At 42.8% G+C, this 15,663-nt stretch overlaps 1 protein-coding gene and 1 long non-coding RNA gene across 9 annotated transcripts in view; one reads left to right on the top strand and one right to left on the bottom strand.

Annotated features, from left to right (window-relative positions):
- The window catches only part of Gm46758, a 22,757-nt gene extending 22,391 nt beyond the window's left edge, over window positions 1-366 (top strand). For both annotated transcript variants that reach the window (XR_003953891.1, XR_003953894.1), the window contains one exon: window positions 1-366. This exon is cut by the window's left edge and continues 313 nt beyond it. This is a non-coding gene — a long non-coding RNA (predicted gene, 46758).
- A 1,477-nt stretch (window positions 367-1,843) lies between these two features.
- On the bottom strand, window positions 1,844-15,657 carry Tmco5 (transmembrane and coiled-coil domains 5). 7 transcript variants are annotated; one of them, NM_001379337.1, is made up of 12 exons: window positions 15,579-15,645; window positions 15,032-15,075; window positions 13,965-14,114; window positions 13,431-13,554; window positions 11,835-11,885; window positions 11,064-11,135; window positions 8,044-8,100; window positions 7,561-7,620; window positions 7,048-7,112; window positions 6,039-6,096; window positions 4,205-4,245; window positions 1,851-2,237 (listed from the first exon to the last, which is right to left on the bottom strand). In NM_001379337.1, exons 2-12 carry the CDS (start codon window positions 15,064-15,066, stop codon window positions 2,039-2,041), a joined length of 912 nt encoding a protein of 303 aa, NP_001366266.1. In that variant the 5' UTR covers window positions 15,067-15,075; window positions 15,579-15,645; the 3' UTR covers window positions 1,851-2,038. The 7 variants fall into 7 exon arrangements, with proteins under 7 accessions (XP_011238048.1, XP_011238049.1, XP_011238050.1 ...); NM_026104.5 differs by having other exon boundaries at window positions 15,583-15,645; XM_011239746.3 differs by having other exon boundaries at window positions 1,844-2,237; window positions 15,032-15,657.
- Between the last annotated feature and the right edge of the window lie 6 nt (window positions 15,658-15,663).

Below are 15,663 nucleotides of genomic sequence, written 5' to 3'. Positions count from 1 at the left end.
CAGTCACCACAAGTTTTCCTGGAGAGGAGTGCCTTGAGCTCAGCACTGAGACCCTGAGCAGGCTGCCTCCTCAGTGCCGGGTCCTGACGGACGGACTCAGCTGCCTTTGCAGAACACGCAAGTGGATGGGGTCTTGAGCCGCCTCTAAGCTTTCCAGAGCAGGCCTGCCTGATTTCTCTCCCCCACTCGTTATCATTAACATTGCTTTCTATTAGCCAGCGGGTCTTCGTTTAATAAATGATCCCTGCATCTTGTGTGGGCTCACTTCTCAACAGTGACATCGTGTGGTTTCAAGGAGCAATAGCAGTGGGCTGAGCTAGCTCTTACCAGGAATGTCAGAGCTGACAGGGGTTCTGAGGGTAGGAAGGAGGGAGCATTTCAGGGCGGGGGGGGGGGGGGGGGAGTGGGCGGGGTCAGAACTTACCCTGAAGTAAGACGCTTAGGTGCTTTGGCAGTTTTGGAAAAAATAAAGACTGCGGCCATACGTAGACTGCTCTGAGCTTCAAAAGTGGTTTATAGCGGTTGTGTGCAGTTTAGAGTCCTCGCTTATCGCAGCTCTGATTAATGACACAAATCTTATCCTGATCTGTAGGAATTTCCAGTATCTCAGTCTAGGATCTTGAGGACTTATAAATTTTTTTTTTTTTTTTGTGGGAAGGCAGACAGGGCTCCAGCTTTAGAGGGTTAATTGCTAGAGTTGGATGATTAAGGGGATGTCTGCCTTGCTTGTCAAGCATCCCTCTCCCTGTTTCCGGAAACACAGACTCCTTTTCTGTGGGAAACACACTGTACGCGATCTGGCTGTGCTGGTCCCTTGACTATTCCCTCCTACCCCCCACCCCCCTGTGTGTGTGTGCACACACGCACACAGCGCACAGGCACAGGCACTGGTGGAAGACAGTGAAGGGAATCCAATGTCCTGCCTTATTAATTTCTTATTTCCTTCAGGCAGGGCCACTTCAAATCTGAAGCCTGCTCTTTTGGCTGAGCAGTTTGGCCAGTGAAGATTTGCCTGTCTTTCTTTAGCGTTGAGCTTGCAGGCATGGCTGACATTTTTTTTTTAAACATGGGGGCTAGAGATTTGAACGCAGGTCCTTATTCTCTCACAGAAACATGCTCTTATCCACCGAGTCAATCCCTGCTCCTCATCTTCTCCCTTTTTACCTCTCCCATTCCCTACCAAGAAATTAGACACGAGCCTCACACTTGACCAATTGGGAAGTCTGTCCTGTTGGCCACAGGGACTGTAAGATAGGGTTAAGTTTACATCAGATGGGCCAGTCTGTGCTCTCTGGGCTCTGCTATTAGTGCTATTGTCAAAGACTGTTTCATTCTGCTGAGATTGCTAATTGGGTAGTATGGGATTTATGGTAGTGACAGTCATCGTGAACTAAAAAGGGGGGATGTCCAAGGAGAAAGAAATGGAAGTGTAACCCTGATGACATTTTGAGGCTTCTTCCAGCCTATTATGATCTTATACTCATCAATCTTGGTTGATTATTACTATCATTATTAATTATTATTATTTTGGGGGGAAGATCTTCCTATATTGCCTCTCTTTAGCCTAGAGCTCATGATTTTTCTGCCTTAGTCTCCTGAGTATTTGATGTGACATGTATGTGACACCTTGGGCCAACCTGTTAATGGATACACATACAGCAGGATAGTTGACACTACTTTCGATTTTCATATAAGTTCAGCTCTAAGGAGGCGGGATCCTGTGCATTTCAGGGATCCCAGTCATTCAGTTTTGGAGACTGATGGAACCCTCTGGTCGGTTCTAACTTTACAAAGTGTCTATAGAGTTCCACTCCACTGTGTACTGTTACTGTACCCATCCATGCAGAGACTTATTGACAGAGTTCTTTACTGGGCAAGGTTAATCCTGGAAACGTGACACTGAGACAGATGGTCACTAAGTAGGCCAACCTCGAGGGAAGAGCTGAGACACACTTCTCCCCTCCACAGATTTTGCCACTTCCCATTTGCAAGCCTTCATCCCTCCTGCCTTCCGCTGCCCTCAGGTATGGCTTGGGGATCAGTGAGGTAACATGTCTTCTGTCTCAAGCGTGAGAGATGGGAAGAGGAAACATCTCAGCTTCCACAAGACGTCCCTGCTCAGTATCTTAGGCAGCGCGTTGACCAGGAGGTCGGGATTTATAAAACTTAAATGGAAGATCAGGTATCCCAGCAATCTGATGAAAAACAGCGTGGAGAACAAGAGGGAACGAAAAATACTGCAAGAGAAACCACAGAAATGATTAATCAGGGGTCAGAAGACTTGGAACGGAACAGAATCTCAGGCTTGAGTTCCTCTGACGTCTTCACATTCCAGTCAGCCCGTAACTGATCCCGCCACTCAGTCATTCTTTCCACACGCCCCTGTTTTATTTCCACTTCCCACCATGGAACTTTATTTATTCCCTTATTTATTTATTTTTGGCCAATTATTTTCCAAAGTAGCTAGTTGTATCTACGTATGGATTTCTGTAGGCCCACATCTCCTCCAATAGCATCTTACCAGGTGCTTAAGATTCTGTCGGTCAAACAGTTATAAAACAAAAACTCATCTGGCCTCATTTCACATTTCCTTGGTAAATATTGAAGCTGAACATCTGCTCACAGGCTGGTTTGTCTCACATGTTTCCTTTCTCTTGCCCATTTAACTAATACATGGTTTATGCTTGTTGACTTATAGGAACTCTTTATATATTGTGGATATAGATCCCTTTCTGTCGTGTAAAATGTTCTATACTCTTCCACCTTTATAATGGTCCCCTGGTTCTCAGGTATCAGAGAACAAAGTTTCTTAATTTTAGTAAGATCTTGTTTGCTAACCTTTTATTTGACTAGAATCAGTGCTGAAGTAAAGTGTGGCGCACAGGCCTGTAACTGCAGCACTTGGGAAGCTGAGGCAGGAGGGTCATGAGTAGGAGACCAACACAGTGAACCCTTGTCTCAAAAAGCCAAACAACAAAAGTAAGACTAGAAAGATACTCCTTTTTCTTTCTCTTCAAAGGCTGTGCGTACACTAAATATCTGCAAACTCGTTATTAGTTTCCCCTACTGCATGCACTGGAATGTGGACAGGATGTAATATGGACAGGATGCAATGGCTACTTCTAAGGAATGAAGCGTGGCAGAAATCAAAGTGAGTCCTACTAGAGTCCTACTGTTATGGATTAGAGGAACAGCCTGCAGGCTCCGGGAGCACCCTGCTCATTGTTTTGGGGGAGTCCCATGTAAGGATATGGGAACAGGTAATGTTTCATGTATGTGGTATTAAAGGGCATTTTCCTTAACCAGAATTTCCAGACAATTGGAATTGACTTTTAAGCACCAATACTTTTAACTGTCCAGATGGAACTCTTCCTAAACCATAATTCAACCCACTCTAAATACTATTTCTTTATGCCTCTGTAAGCAGGTTGTATGGAACATAATTTGACCTTTCCTTGCCTGTGGAGGGCCTTCATGAATACTAATTGTTCTTTGCTGACACAATGTTTCCCTCTGGACCAATATGTTCTCAGGTTTTCAAATCTTGGATCCCTGTTCGTTTAAAGAATTAAAACAATTGTTCCGTGCTGGATACTGTTAGGGCTTTCCTTCCACAGGTGTGCTCTGTGTTGTTACGCCTGCTGTCGATGGTGTACACTTTCATCTAGGGGCGCTGACCCCTTCCCCCTTCCTGTTTGTCATTGCCACTGGGGGACTCTATGCATCAAGCTACTTCAGACTGGAAGAGAAAGGGAGGAAATGTGATGTGGCCACATCTTTTGTGGAAATCAAGGTTTCTGTTCCTCACAACTGCTAAGTGGCTGACCTCTGACACTGGAAAGTTGAGTTTGTCAATTGCCTTTGGGTCAGAAGTCATGCCATTAGAACTGAGATATTCATCAGCAACACAGTCTGCTGCTGCTGTGTGTGAGTGGTTATTCTTATCTAGATTTTTTTTTTTTTTGAGATAGGGTTTCTGTGTAGCCGTGGCTGTCCTGGATCTCTCTCTCTGTAGACTAGGCTGGCCTTGGACACAGAAATCTGCCTGCCTCTGCCTCCCAAGTACTGGCATTAAAGTTGTGTGCCACCACTGCCCAGCCCATGCCTAGATTTTGCTTTCTGGCAGAGTGGCTAAATCTGACTCCTGGCTTCTTAGCTTTTCTGGAAGAAAAAATTTTTTTACCAGAAAATTGATCTTGCTTACCTTTTACTGAACCTCAGTGCCCCTTTACTGATGAAGCCATCCTAGAAGAAACACCAATAGTAAATACACAATTTCTGGAAGCTGCCAGATAAACACTAGTGAATCATTAGGTGAATGTTATGGTTATCCGAACCTTACAATTTCTTGACATATGTACAAACAGATGTAATTTTTAAAGATGAAAGTTGCTTTAATAAAGATTAATTTTATCTGTTCTTAAACTCGTTTGTGTCTCTGGGTGGGTAAGTATGCATAGGTGTGGGTGCTCATGGAAGCCAGAAGAGGGTGTCAGACCCCCTAGAGCCAGAGTTCAGGATGGTTGTGAGCTCACTGACTTGGGTACTGAGAACTGAACTGGGTACTGGGTCCTCTTGTAAGAGCAGCAAGCATCCAGACTTGGTTTACACACACACACACACACACACACACACACACACACACTGATATAAACTAAGGTAGAGGAAGACAGTTATTAATAAGGTGATGATATAACTGGCAAGTGGCCTGCACACTGGCCCATAGTTCACACTCTTAGCTGTCTAACTCGCTCATTTACCTTCTCCTTTGCCAACAGGAATCATACAGATGTGGCCTAAGCAAGAAGTTTCAGAAGGACTAAAATAATCTCAAAATGAGGCATTCTGGATTTCTTTTTACTGTCTCTCTTCTAAAATTTCCTCTTGTTTATTTTACTGCCATTATAACAAACATCCTTGTGAAATTAAGAGCAAGAGAAGTTCTGACCACATTTTGAAACCAACAGAACTAGAAATGCATTCCAAGGGTATGGCCTGAGGCAGCTGGAGAACATGGCAGGTGCTTAGAGCCCAGACAGTCTTTCTCGCATGAAGTCACTTGGACATCACTGGACAGTGGACCCTCATAGGACTATGATAGGCTTTAGAAAGAAAAATCTGGTTTTCCCAGGTTGTTGCTAAGAAGAAGCCTGTTGATGGGGCTCTGAGAATGCATGGTGGAACACGCTAAGTTTGGTTCTAGAATGTCAGATCTAGCCCATTTCAGGAGTCTTACTTGCTGAGTGGCATGTGTGATGCTGGGGACCAGAATGACTTATATGAAACATGTGAGCATGGTCTAACAGAAGCAAACATCTGGCTGATCCCAGGACCACAGTTAACATCTGGCATTTCCTCTTATGGAAAGAGATGAACTCTTGTTTCTGAGATTAAAAGAATTATTTATGTTGATGACATGACAAGTCTGGTGACGTCAGCCTTGGTTGTAGGCTAATATAGCCCAGTATGCCTGTTGCTATGAGACAACTAGAAGGCTGAAAGGACTGGTACCTTCTTTCTAAAGGTCCTGACACTTCAGACCTTTGCCTGTGATGACTTTGTGATGCTATCTGTGGACAGACACTGAAGTGTGGCATAAAGGAGTATGGCTTTCTGTGCTTTACCTTACAGAGCAACTCCAGCTACACGTGGACAGATACCTGGTGCCCTGTGTTATGGAAGACTCAGCACTGTGTTGGGAAGAACAGAAAAGCATTTTGTGACTACAGGGGAGAACAGGCATGTGCTACATCTGCCCCTTTATAGTATACTGCATCAAATAGTGTTCCTTCCCGCTTCCATTTGGAATTCTCTCAGGTCTTAGGTTAGCTATTGAGAATCTGTCAGTTTTATGGGAGAAAGTTGGAGAGATAACTGCTCCTTTGCTATCTTGGCGATGCTGGTGGTGGTGTAGAATGCTTCAGAGTCAGAGTTGGAAATGTTTGGAAAGGTCAGTGAGCAAAACAGGCATCCACTTAGAGTCCCTGGAAACTCCATTGGTGTGTGAAGGCATGGAGTGGACGGGATGGGACTCTTACCATCTTATTTAGGCTCGTACTCCTTTCTCTCTCAGAATCCATGCTTAAGACTTTTGATCTAGGAGGAAGAGAAACCACAAAAGAGGTTGGAAAAAGTATTCAACTATTCATAATGTATAAGATGATCACTTAAAAGCCACATTATCCAACAGCATAGCTATTTCGTACAGCTGTTTAAACATAGTTAAAACAGAAACTCAGCTTCTTGGCTACATTATCCATCTTCCAGGAACTCAGAAGTCAGTCACCTGTATATAGTGCCTTTCTACTGGATGACACAGAATGTTATACTAGATAACACGATTCTAGAACCTTGGCTTAACAGTGAAGTCCTAATGTAAAGTCCAGCAAGCATCTAAGGAGACCTGAGAGTGTCCTTCAATATCAAGGAATTCCTTGTCCTAAGACCTGGCTTCTACACTGCCATTTCTGAGTGGCCTACTTAGAAGATTATGCAGCTTTGGCTTATTGCTGAGCCAAAGTCCTTCTATATATTTAATAAACAGAAAGACATATTCAGTAAGACTAGCTCATAAGGAAGGGGAAGTGATGGAGGTGTGGCTCATCGTTTTGGTTCTGCACCATTTCCAATGAGAAGGAGAACACAACTGTTTCCAAGGGTCTCATTATACATTTCTAATGTTCATAGGTCAGTAGAGTTCATAGTTCTCAATTCTCTCCGTGGTGAATTTCATGCCTATATTATGGTTGAGATGTCACATATTTAGAAGTGAGGATGGGGACAGCTATAGGTCACCCTGTGAACAGTGAGGAACTTACCTTACCAAGGATTCCAGACAGCACCACTTTTTAAAATTCATGTCTATGCTATTACAATGTAGCCGTGTGCTAAAGCTATGAAGGAAGATGTGTTTCTATAGTCTTTTAGGACTCTGATTCTCATCAGATAACAAGAGGAGAGGCTCATTCAGCTCCAGAGGGGACCTTGGCAGAGTTCGTGCTGACTCAGCCAAGAAGGGGTTAACCACCAAACAGGATGGATGCTCACACTTCTCTCTCAAGGTATCCAGTTTCTAGTTCTTCTTCTATCCTCTTCAAAGCTTCCTGGTACTTCTTTAAAGAGAACCAAATGGAGCCATGGTTACTGTTTGGATACTTTATGATATGATGTTTTTAAACACATGCAAACACTTTTCGCGAGACGGTAGAATGAATACTTGGTATTTCTATGACTACATCCTTTCAAACCACCACCTTGTCTCTCTTACTCCTCAGTAGGAATCAGTTCCCAAGAGTAACTGCTCAGACATACAGATGTGCTCAGACACACAGACATGCTCATTATTAATTTTAGGGCAGTGGTACCTAGATAGATCAGCAGTTACAAAGGCTCAGTGGATACTAGGGTGATATGGGCTGGGGACTGATGAGCATACAGTCTTGCTCTAGTACCATTTTGAGATAGTTTCTTTTTTCTAGGTAGTATCCTTTGACAAACCTTGGCTCATTTCATCCTGTCCCTTAACAATCCCTCTGCTGTCCCTTGCCAGAGAAGCTGTACCTTTATGCAGAGAGCTTGATCTTCACAGAGCTGAGACACAAACACATAGTCTTCCATTATCTGGGAAACCAAAGTTGAGTCTTAAAGTGTTCCCAGTTTATTGCTGTAAGAGCAGAAGTCTGTATGTTCCACCCCTGTTTCCAGAACCACTGTGTAACCTTTTGCTGTATGTATACATTCATTTCAGTTTTGAGAACAAATAAATCATATATCATGTAGTCTATATAGGAATTACTTAGGGGAATTTGGAAAAGGAACAGAGACCAGCATGTGTTAGACACAGATGTTAGGATGTGTCCTGTAAAATGTTCAGCAGAAAAAAAAATCTAAGGATCGTGTTTGTTGTCTTTCTTTTGTCTTTAAACCACCAGTTAACCCCAGGATGGTCCTGAGTCTGGAAGATGACTGTATGCCAGACTTCTTAGGGATGTATTAGGTTGATGGAAGTTTGTTTCCCCTCGTCGGGAAGGACAAAGTTCGCACCTTGCCGAGCTCCTTCTCCTGGTCTGCACAGGAAGACTCCAACTGTTGTAGTTTAACCTGTTGGAAGGAAAGGATCAAAACCCCAGCAGAGGAAAGTGCACGTGACAGGCACATCATCTCACTGCTTAGCTGGTGGCTCTTGATACATCAGCGCACAGTCGACCAGGGCCTTACAGCATCTAGAGCTTCGCAGCTGAATAGACTTCTCTACGTCAAGCCTTGGTCTGTTACATTTGCCCTTGAATTATATAGTTCTTAAGCTATTTTTCTAGAAAATTACAGCCTTAAGGAACTTGGCTTTTTCCTTTTCCTTCCTCCTCCTGCCCTACAACAGAGTTTTTCTGCCTGCCCTAGAACTTGCTCTGTAGTTAGTTTGTAGTTAGTAGTAACTTTTGCTCAGGATTCTATCCCTCAGTATATTTTTTCTTTCCTACTTTTATATCTTTAACTATTTGGAGGAACATTATTTTATATTGGCCACTATACTGAACACACACACACAACACACACACACACACACACACACACACACACACACACACACACACACACCCATTGAAAGCAAGGACTGATGAGTCCTTTGCCTTCATTAGGAGATTTCATTGTACTTGGGGACATAACAAAAAGCCAATACAGTGATGGTCTGTGCAAAACCAGCAATCAAAGAGAATGTGTTTGGAGGCCTGAGAGACTGAAGTGAGAGGCGGTAAGAAAGGCCTCTGTGATGAGATACTTGAGTGGAGACCTAAATAATAAATAGTAGCCTGTTAGATATCTGGAAGAAAGATGTTTTTTTGGGGAAGTTATTGCCAATGCTAAGGTCAGCAAGTAGGACACATTTGTTGACCATGAACAGTCAATGAGTATGGGCAATAGAATAGATAGGAAAGGCAGATAGGGCATAGGTTATAGGCCCATGTATTTTCTAGAAGGATTGGCAGAGGTTATAGGATTTTGTGGCTTCTAAAAGGTGTTGTAGAACACTGTAGATCAGATACTCTCAACCTGTGGGTCATGATCCCTTTGGGGGCGTTGAACGACCCTTCCATAGGGGTCACCTAAGACCAGCAGATATTTACATTTTGATTCTTAACAGTAGCAAAATTACAGCTGTGAAGTTCTAATGGAAATATTTAATGGTCGAGCGTCATCACAACATGCCATATTAAAGGTTCGCAGCATCAGGAAGGTTGAGAACCACTGCTGTAGTTTCTAGAAGGATTTGTCTAGGTATATTACAGGACCTTGGAGCTAACAGACGAACTTTGGATCTCTGTTCTAATTGCAGTGTGAATCCAGGGGAGGGCTTGAAGTGTAAAGACAATGTCTCATTTGTGATCTAAAAGGTAGAGAAAATGGATGGTTTATGGTTTAGGAGTGAAATAAGAGGCAAGGAGAACCATTTTACTGAGGTGATTTGAGTTGTTATGGTGGCTTTCAGAAGCAGGGAACAGATGGAGGGGAGGGGTTGCATTTGGGGTGTATGTTGGAGGCAGAGCAGAAATACCACACTTCTCTATTCAGCTCTGTTCTTCCTCCTCTGTCTGGATGCCGTGATTTGACATCTGCACTGTGCACAGTGAGTTCTCCCTTCAGTTAATGACATCAAGGCTAGTTATCCAGATGTTCTAAGAGCTATTCTCTCAGACCAATGGTGTGAGTCATTAGCCTTGGGAGCAGAGATAACTTTTTAAGTGGCTGGCCTGATTACTAACATGCCAGAGGAAGAGAAGCAAGAGAGATGCTGTGTGTCATATGGTAATCACACCGGAACGCTACAAAGCAGATGGTTCATAGGGCTAATGACATTCTACAGCAAAGTGTGGTGGCACCACAAAGGCTGAGATGCTGACAGCCACTACAGCCAGACCCACTGTGTTCTTACTGATTATGGATGGGTTGCCCATAGCAAAACCTATTCTGCAAAAGATGGGACCTTGGGAGAAAACTGGTTGCCTGACTGCTTAAAGGCCTTTATAACCCTTTCTGGTCTTATCTCCAACTTCTTTCTGATGTAGCCTCAGACCCATCATTCCATTCTTTCCAGATGTTCAGTACTGGAGCAAAGTTTGCTTGCTGGCTTTGGACTGCCTGTGTGTGCGGACTGCAGTGCCAAGCTGGCCAGCAAAAGTTGGGACAAGAATTCCATATACTTCCATTCTCTGCTTCTACCAGTGTCTCTATTTCTTCACTGAATTTTTGAATGTATAGGGAAGTTAGATTAGGACAAAGAATTAATTATGGAGAAAATGTCAAGAGAGAATTTTATCTGCTTTCTCAGTGCCAAAAAAATCGTGTTTAACTTTTGCACTTTTGATTAGATACATTGTAGTTTGATTTTGATCTTTGGATCTGGAACATAATTAGAGAAATACTACACATTTATAGTATGCTTAGGAAATATGAACCCTTAAACAGTTTAGGGACTAAGTGAATAAATACTTTTTTGATTGAAATCAATAAGTATAACTTATTTTTACATAGGGTCCTAGGTCTGCCTTTATTAAATTTATATGTAACTTCAGCCAGATTTTTAAGTAACAACTTCAAAGTTGTTAGATAACTCTGTGAGCATAGAGATAACCCAAAGAGGAAAGAGGAGGAAATATTTTATACACATAATCTCATTTGTTCCTTAACCTATACTATGAGAGCATGATGAAACAGCCTAACTACACACACCAGACTGAATGCCAGAACCAGAGTTTAAACGAGGGAACTCAGCTCCCCAAGAAATTGTACTCATGGGTGCTCTGTCTTTTCCAATAGAAAGAAGGATAAAATCTGCTGCAGAGAGAAATTCTTGAATAAAGGCAGAGGGGAGAGAGAGAGAGAGAGAGAGAGAGAGAGAGAGAGAGAGAGAGAGAGAGAGAGCGAGCCAGCCACAGTGTCTTTGGCTATGTCAAGTCTGATACAGGCCAATGGCTATAGAATGTTCAGCTCCTCCGATGACTGTGTTCAGCCTGACAGCTGAGCCCTAGACATGCAATCCAACCCCCTCCCAACGCCTTAGTGCTTACCTTGGACTCTTCTGGGGTTGTTTCTAGATCACCTTGTTCATACCTGATTACCTTTTGTGATTTTCTTGTAAGCTACAGTTTCAAATTAAAAAAAACACAGTTAAAATACAAACATAAAGTAATAATAATGATGTTTACTACTACTAATGATAATAATAATATCAGAGAGAAAAAGTATCTTTTGGTGTGTGTGGGTTGAGTCTTGGCTATGCAAAAGCTTCCAGGAGAGAGCCTTTGGGAGATGGGAAATAGTTGGTGTCCTATGGAACCATCTGTGTTCTATTGGTGTCTTCTTACTAAGCCTTGTGACAGAGTCATGGTCAGTAAGCACTTCTTTCAAAGCCCCAATTCAACCGGGGCTACTCAGGGTTGCAGGGTGGGTCAGAGTGGATATCAATGTTAAGTTCTACGCAATGTGAAGGGGCTGGTCAAGAAAATCCTTGGAGATTAAGGGTAGTGGTGGGTGTGCTATGAAGGTACAATGAACTTCCTGTAAAGGTTTTGGTTAAGCACTTCAACAGAGTGTCTATTGGAATCAATTTTCTTGTGATAGAATGGAGAACTAGTGAGATCATTAAACAGCCCCCCCTCCTTCCAGTCCACACTTGCAGAAAATGTTCATGGAGTTTTGACACAAGCCTTAGTCTCAGGGGTGTGTGTCAGAGAGCGGGATCCACGCCAAACTGAGGCCTCTTTGACACCTGTGTCCACTTTCTTTCTCTTGCCATTTTGGAAATGAGGATGCTGTGGCAATACAGAGCCTTGTCCTACCTTTCTCTGAAGTTCTGAAATACTGTGGACCAGAGTCTCATTCTTCCTCTCCTGGAGAGAGAGAAAGAGAGAGAGAGAGGGAGAGAGAGAGAGAGAGAGAGGGAGAGAGAGAGAGAGAGAGAGAGAGAGAGAACCAGAGTATAGATTTAAATCAAGAGAACACCATTTGCTTTCATTCACTTGATATGCCTGTTTCATAAAGGTCTTTTCTTGCAGAAGTTTGAACTTATTTGTACAATGTAATTTGATCTTGAAATCAGAGCACAACTGAACTAATCAGCAGCATATAAGGGATATAGACACTTCCAGCACTAAATATTGCCCACGAAACTCTGCCCTTCCCAACTCCCTTCCATGCATTGTCATAGTCTTTGTATGCAAAAAGATCAGCTTAAAAGCATTCTCTTGAAGACTAGGTTTCATGGTACCAGAAGACATTATGGAAGCTTCCAAATGAGAGAGGCAGCCAACAATCCTACCTTGAATCACAACTTGCTACCTTGAATCACAAAAGCAATCAGTATGGCATGATAACCCTGAGGGTGTAGTAGTGGCACTCAAACCTTGGTGGTAACCAACAGCTCTCTAATTGGACTTAAGGCCTGCTCAACAAGAGGAAAATAATGCCAGGTATTAAAACCTACTCAACAACCCAGGGATGGTGAAGGGGTAAAACCTACAAACATTATCTACACACTAACTACTGCTTGTCTTTATATCTACAGACAAATGTAGTCCTCACCCCTCATCAAGAAAATGTCTCTTGGCAACAGAGGCCATTAGAGAGAACTACAACTGACTGAAATGCAGAAATTTGAGCCTAGTCTCATCTGCTGAGTCTTCAGTACAATTCCTACTCTGAAGGCTCAGGGATCTTGCAGTAGAGGAGGAGGAAAAATTGTAATAGCCAGAGGAACAGGGAATCTTCTGTGAGATTGTGTCTCCTAGAAATGTCAGCAGCTATATCCATAATGTCTCATCAACATGGATACCCAAACATGACTTGAACAAGGATGTCCCCAGTAGACAACTCTCATGTCAATGAGGACCTCAACCCTATACAATAGTATACACAACTAAGAAATAATTAGAGTGAGAGAAACAGTCTCACCCAAGAAAGAACACACAAATGAGTCATCTGACATCCAATTGTCATCCCTGAAAACACACATGCAAGTAACACTATAGACTGAAGAAGTTAAATTTATGTATTTATGGATATATATATATATGTATATATATATATATATATATGTATATGTATATATATACATGAATGTGGCAACAATTGATGCAAAAAGAGGTCACGAATTTGAAAGAGAGCAGAGTGGGTACATGGAGGATTTGAATGGAGGAAAGGGGAGAGGGAAATGATGTCATTATAATCTCCAAAATACTTTTTAAAGAATAAAATATGTTAGCTATATGTTTAGGTTGATTTTTATATTGGAATGCTATTTCAGCTATGTTGGGTTAAATTAAATATGTTATCAGATTAAGATTAAAGAGAGACTAGCTTAGTTGCAGGGGGCGGGTGTGCTCTATGGGGAGGCCACAATGAAGGCTACGGAGTCGCTTCCCTAGTTGTGTGCTTACCAATCTGGCTGTTTCTTCCTCCAGCTCCTGCAGAGCTTGTTCTCTTTCCATCACAGTATAGTTTTCCTTCTCCCACTCCTCGTCTTCTGCAGGGTTCCCAGTCTGGGTGATCTCATGTTCTAGCCTGGATGATGCAAGTATAATCCATAAGGATCCACAATAAGCTGCTTCAGAAGTGGTAAAACTCAGGTGTTTGGTGTAAGAGCGCTTTCAGGACTCCATGTGCATCTTGAGCTGGCAACCCTCCTTTCCCAGACCCATAGAGCCAGGTTTATTTGTTAGCTATATAAAGAATGACCTGCTTATTCCCTGCCAAACACTGCAGTGGTTAACTCAAGGTGACCTCTGCCTGGACTTTAAAGTAAATATATTTTCAAACTTGCTGTGTTTGAAGGTCCTTCCCCCGGAGAAATGTCGGAGTGCTACATGTGGCAGAGTTTGGTAGGACAAGGAGGTAAGTTGAGGTTTTATTTCTTTCTGTCCAACTCCACATATTTCTGGCTGGGAACTTCCATCATGAACCTTAAGACTCACCTCTGGATTTCATTTTCTTTTTCTTGTATCTCGAGAAGCAGCTCCTGGTTGGCTTCATCTATTCTCTGCATATCCCTTTCGAGGTCCATGTTCAAGCTGATAATGTTCTTCTTTGATTGGGCCAATCTCAAGATTTCCATTTTTTCTGACCTGTAGGCTCAGCCCCACAAATGAACAAGGGCTGGTTATCTCAAGAGCAAAAAACTCTCTGAGCCAAGAGCCAAGTGGGCTTTCTAGAAGAGAGGTAGCTCATCCCCTCCGCTCTTCCTGGGAGCACACTTTTCCATCTCCATTTCTTGGAAAACTCATACATCTTAATCACACTCTACAATGTGATTCTCAACCCATCAAGGGACATCTCTAGATAACGATGCCTCTACAGTCTGATTTCAAGAGAATCTTTACTTCCTTAAATAGCCGTGTACTGGAGAGAGCTGTTTCCCATGGCAACCTTTCCCTAAATTGTTCTCAAAACATGCTTATGCAATACACTTTTATTGACTATTTTTATCTAGGCACCTGCTCCATCACTTCTGAGTTAGTCTGACTTTATTCAGAGACAGAAGCTTCTACTCCCATAATAGGGCTTCAATCTTTCCCTCTTCCACTTCTCTTTGACTTTCTGATTATGATGGTTGAGATTCTCATAGGAGGGCCATTTCAGTGAGTACATCTTATATTTCAGGAACATCATTCAAGAGTACAAACATCAGTTTTGGAAAAAAAAATTGTGAACGAGATGATAACTTTAGGAGGAGCACCTAAGTCAAGGGAGGCTCGCACTAAACTTTTTCTAACATGTAAAAGAATTCATTGTCTTTGGAGTTAACTGGGAATAGGGTAGCATGACCCAGGGATTGTGTTTCGGGCAGCATCAAAGTCCTGTCTTGGCAGAGCTAGCTTGTCTGGGAGAATTTACAGTAGTTACCACTTCCTGTAGAAGTGGAGTGCTTTGGAAATGGAAGGAAGGAGGAAGAAGTGACCGGAAGACGAGGGAAGGTCTGAGCATCAGGCCTGCTTCCCTCTTGGTACCTAGACTGCAGCCTTTCATAGTCGCCGCTACTTACTCATAGTCCAGCTGATTTTCCTTCTGTTCTTCCATCGGAGGCCCCTGAAATGTCAGCAGAGATGTGGTTATGAACAGGGGCAATGGATCCATTAATCTCCCAAATAGAAAGTAAATGAACTTGTTTTCTCCCTTCATAGCCCCGGGATGGTCATGACAGACACTCCAGCTCTTTCTGTTCGTCTGACTCTGCATCAGGAAGGGAGGGTGCAGAGATCTGCTGGAAAGAAGTCCAGCAGTTGTCTTGCAAGCAAATGCACCTAGAGGCTGTTTGCCATACTAACGCAATTTGGAAATCTGAACAAAACACTAGAAAGAGACAGAGGTGATCAGTTTTTTTTTAAGTCTCCTTTCTTCATGACCGCTGCTTTCTTAAAGGTCTCAGGGCACAGATATCGGCGTGTCATTGCCCTGGAAAGCCTGGATGTTCCCCAGTCCCCAACCACTGCCAGCTTGGTGGGAAGTTAGTATTAATCAGGGATCAGAAAACCAAGTAGAAAAAGACTCTGTGGCCCTCTCTGCCCTATAACCTCCTCTACAAACTCTACCTCCCTTCTACCGATGTGCTTTGGCTTTCTGATCCTGCCCTAATCAGGAGCTTCTTCTTAAGACTCTCATCTCTTCCCACTGGAA

The sequence above is a fragment of the Mus musculus genome, chromosome 2, assembly GCF_000001635.26.
Source record: "Mus musculus strain C57BL/6J chromosome 2, GRCm38.p6 C57BL/6J".
NCBI classification, from domain to species: domain Eukaryota; kingdom Metazoa; phylum Chordata; class Mammalia; order Rodentia; family Muridae; genus Mus; species Mus musculus.
The sequence above is the reverse complement of the archived record's forward strand: the minus strand, read 5'-3'. Positions and strand labels throughout refer to the sequence as shown.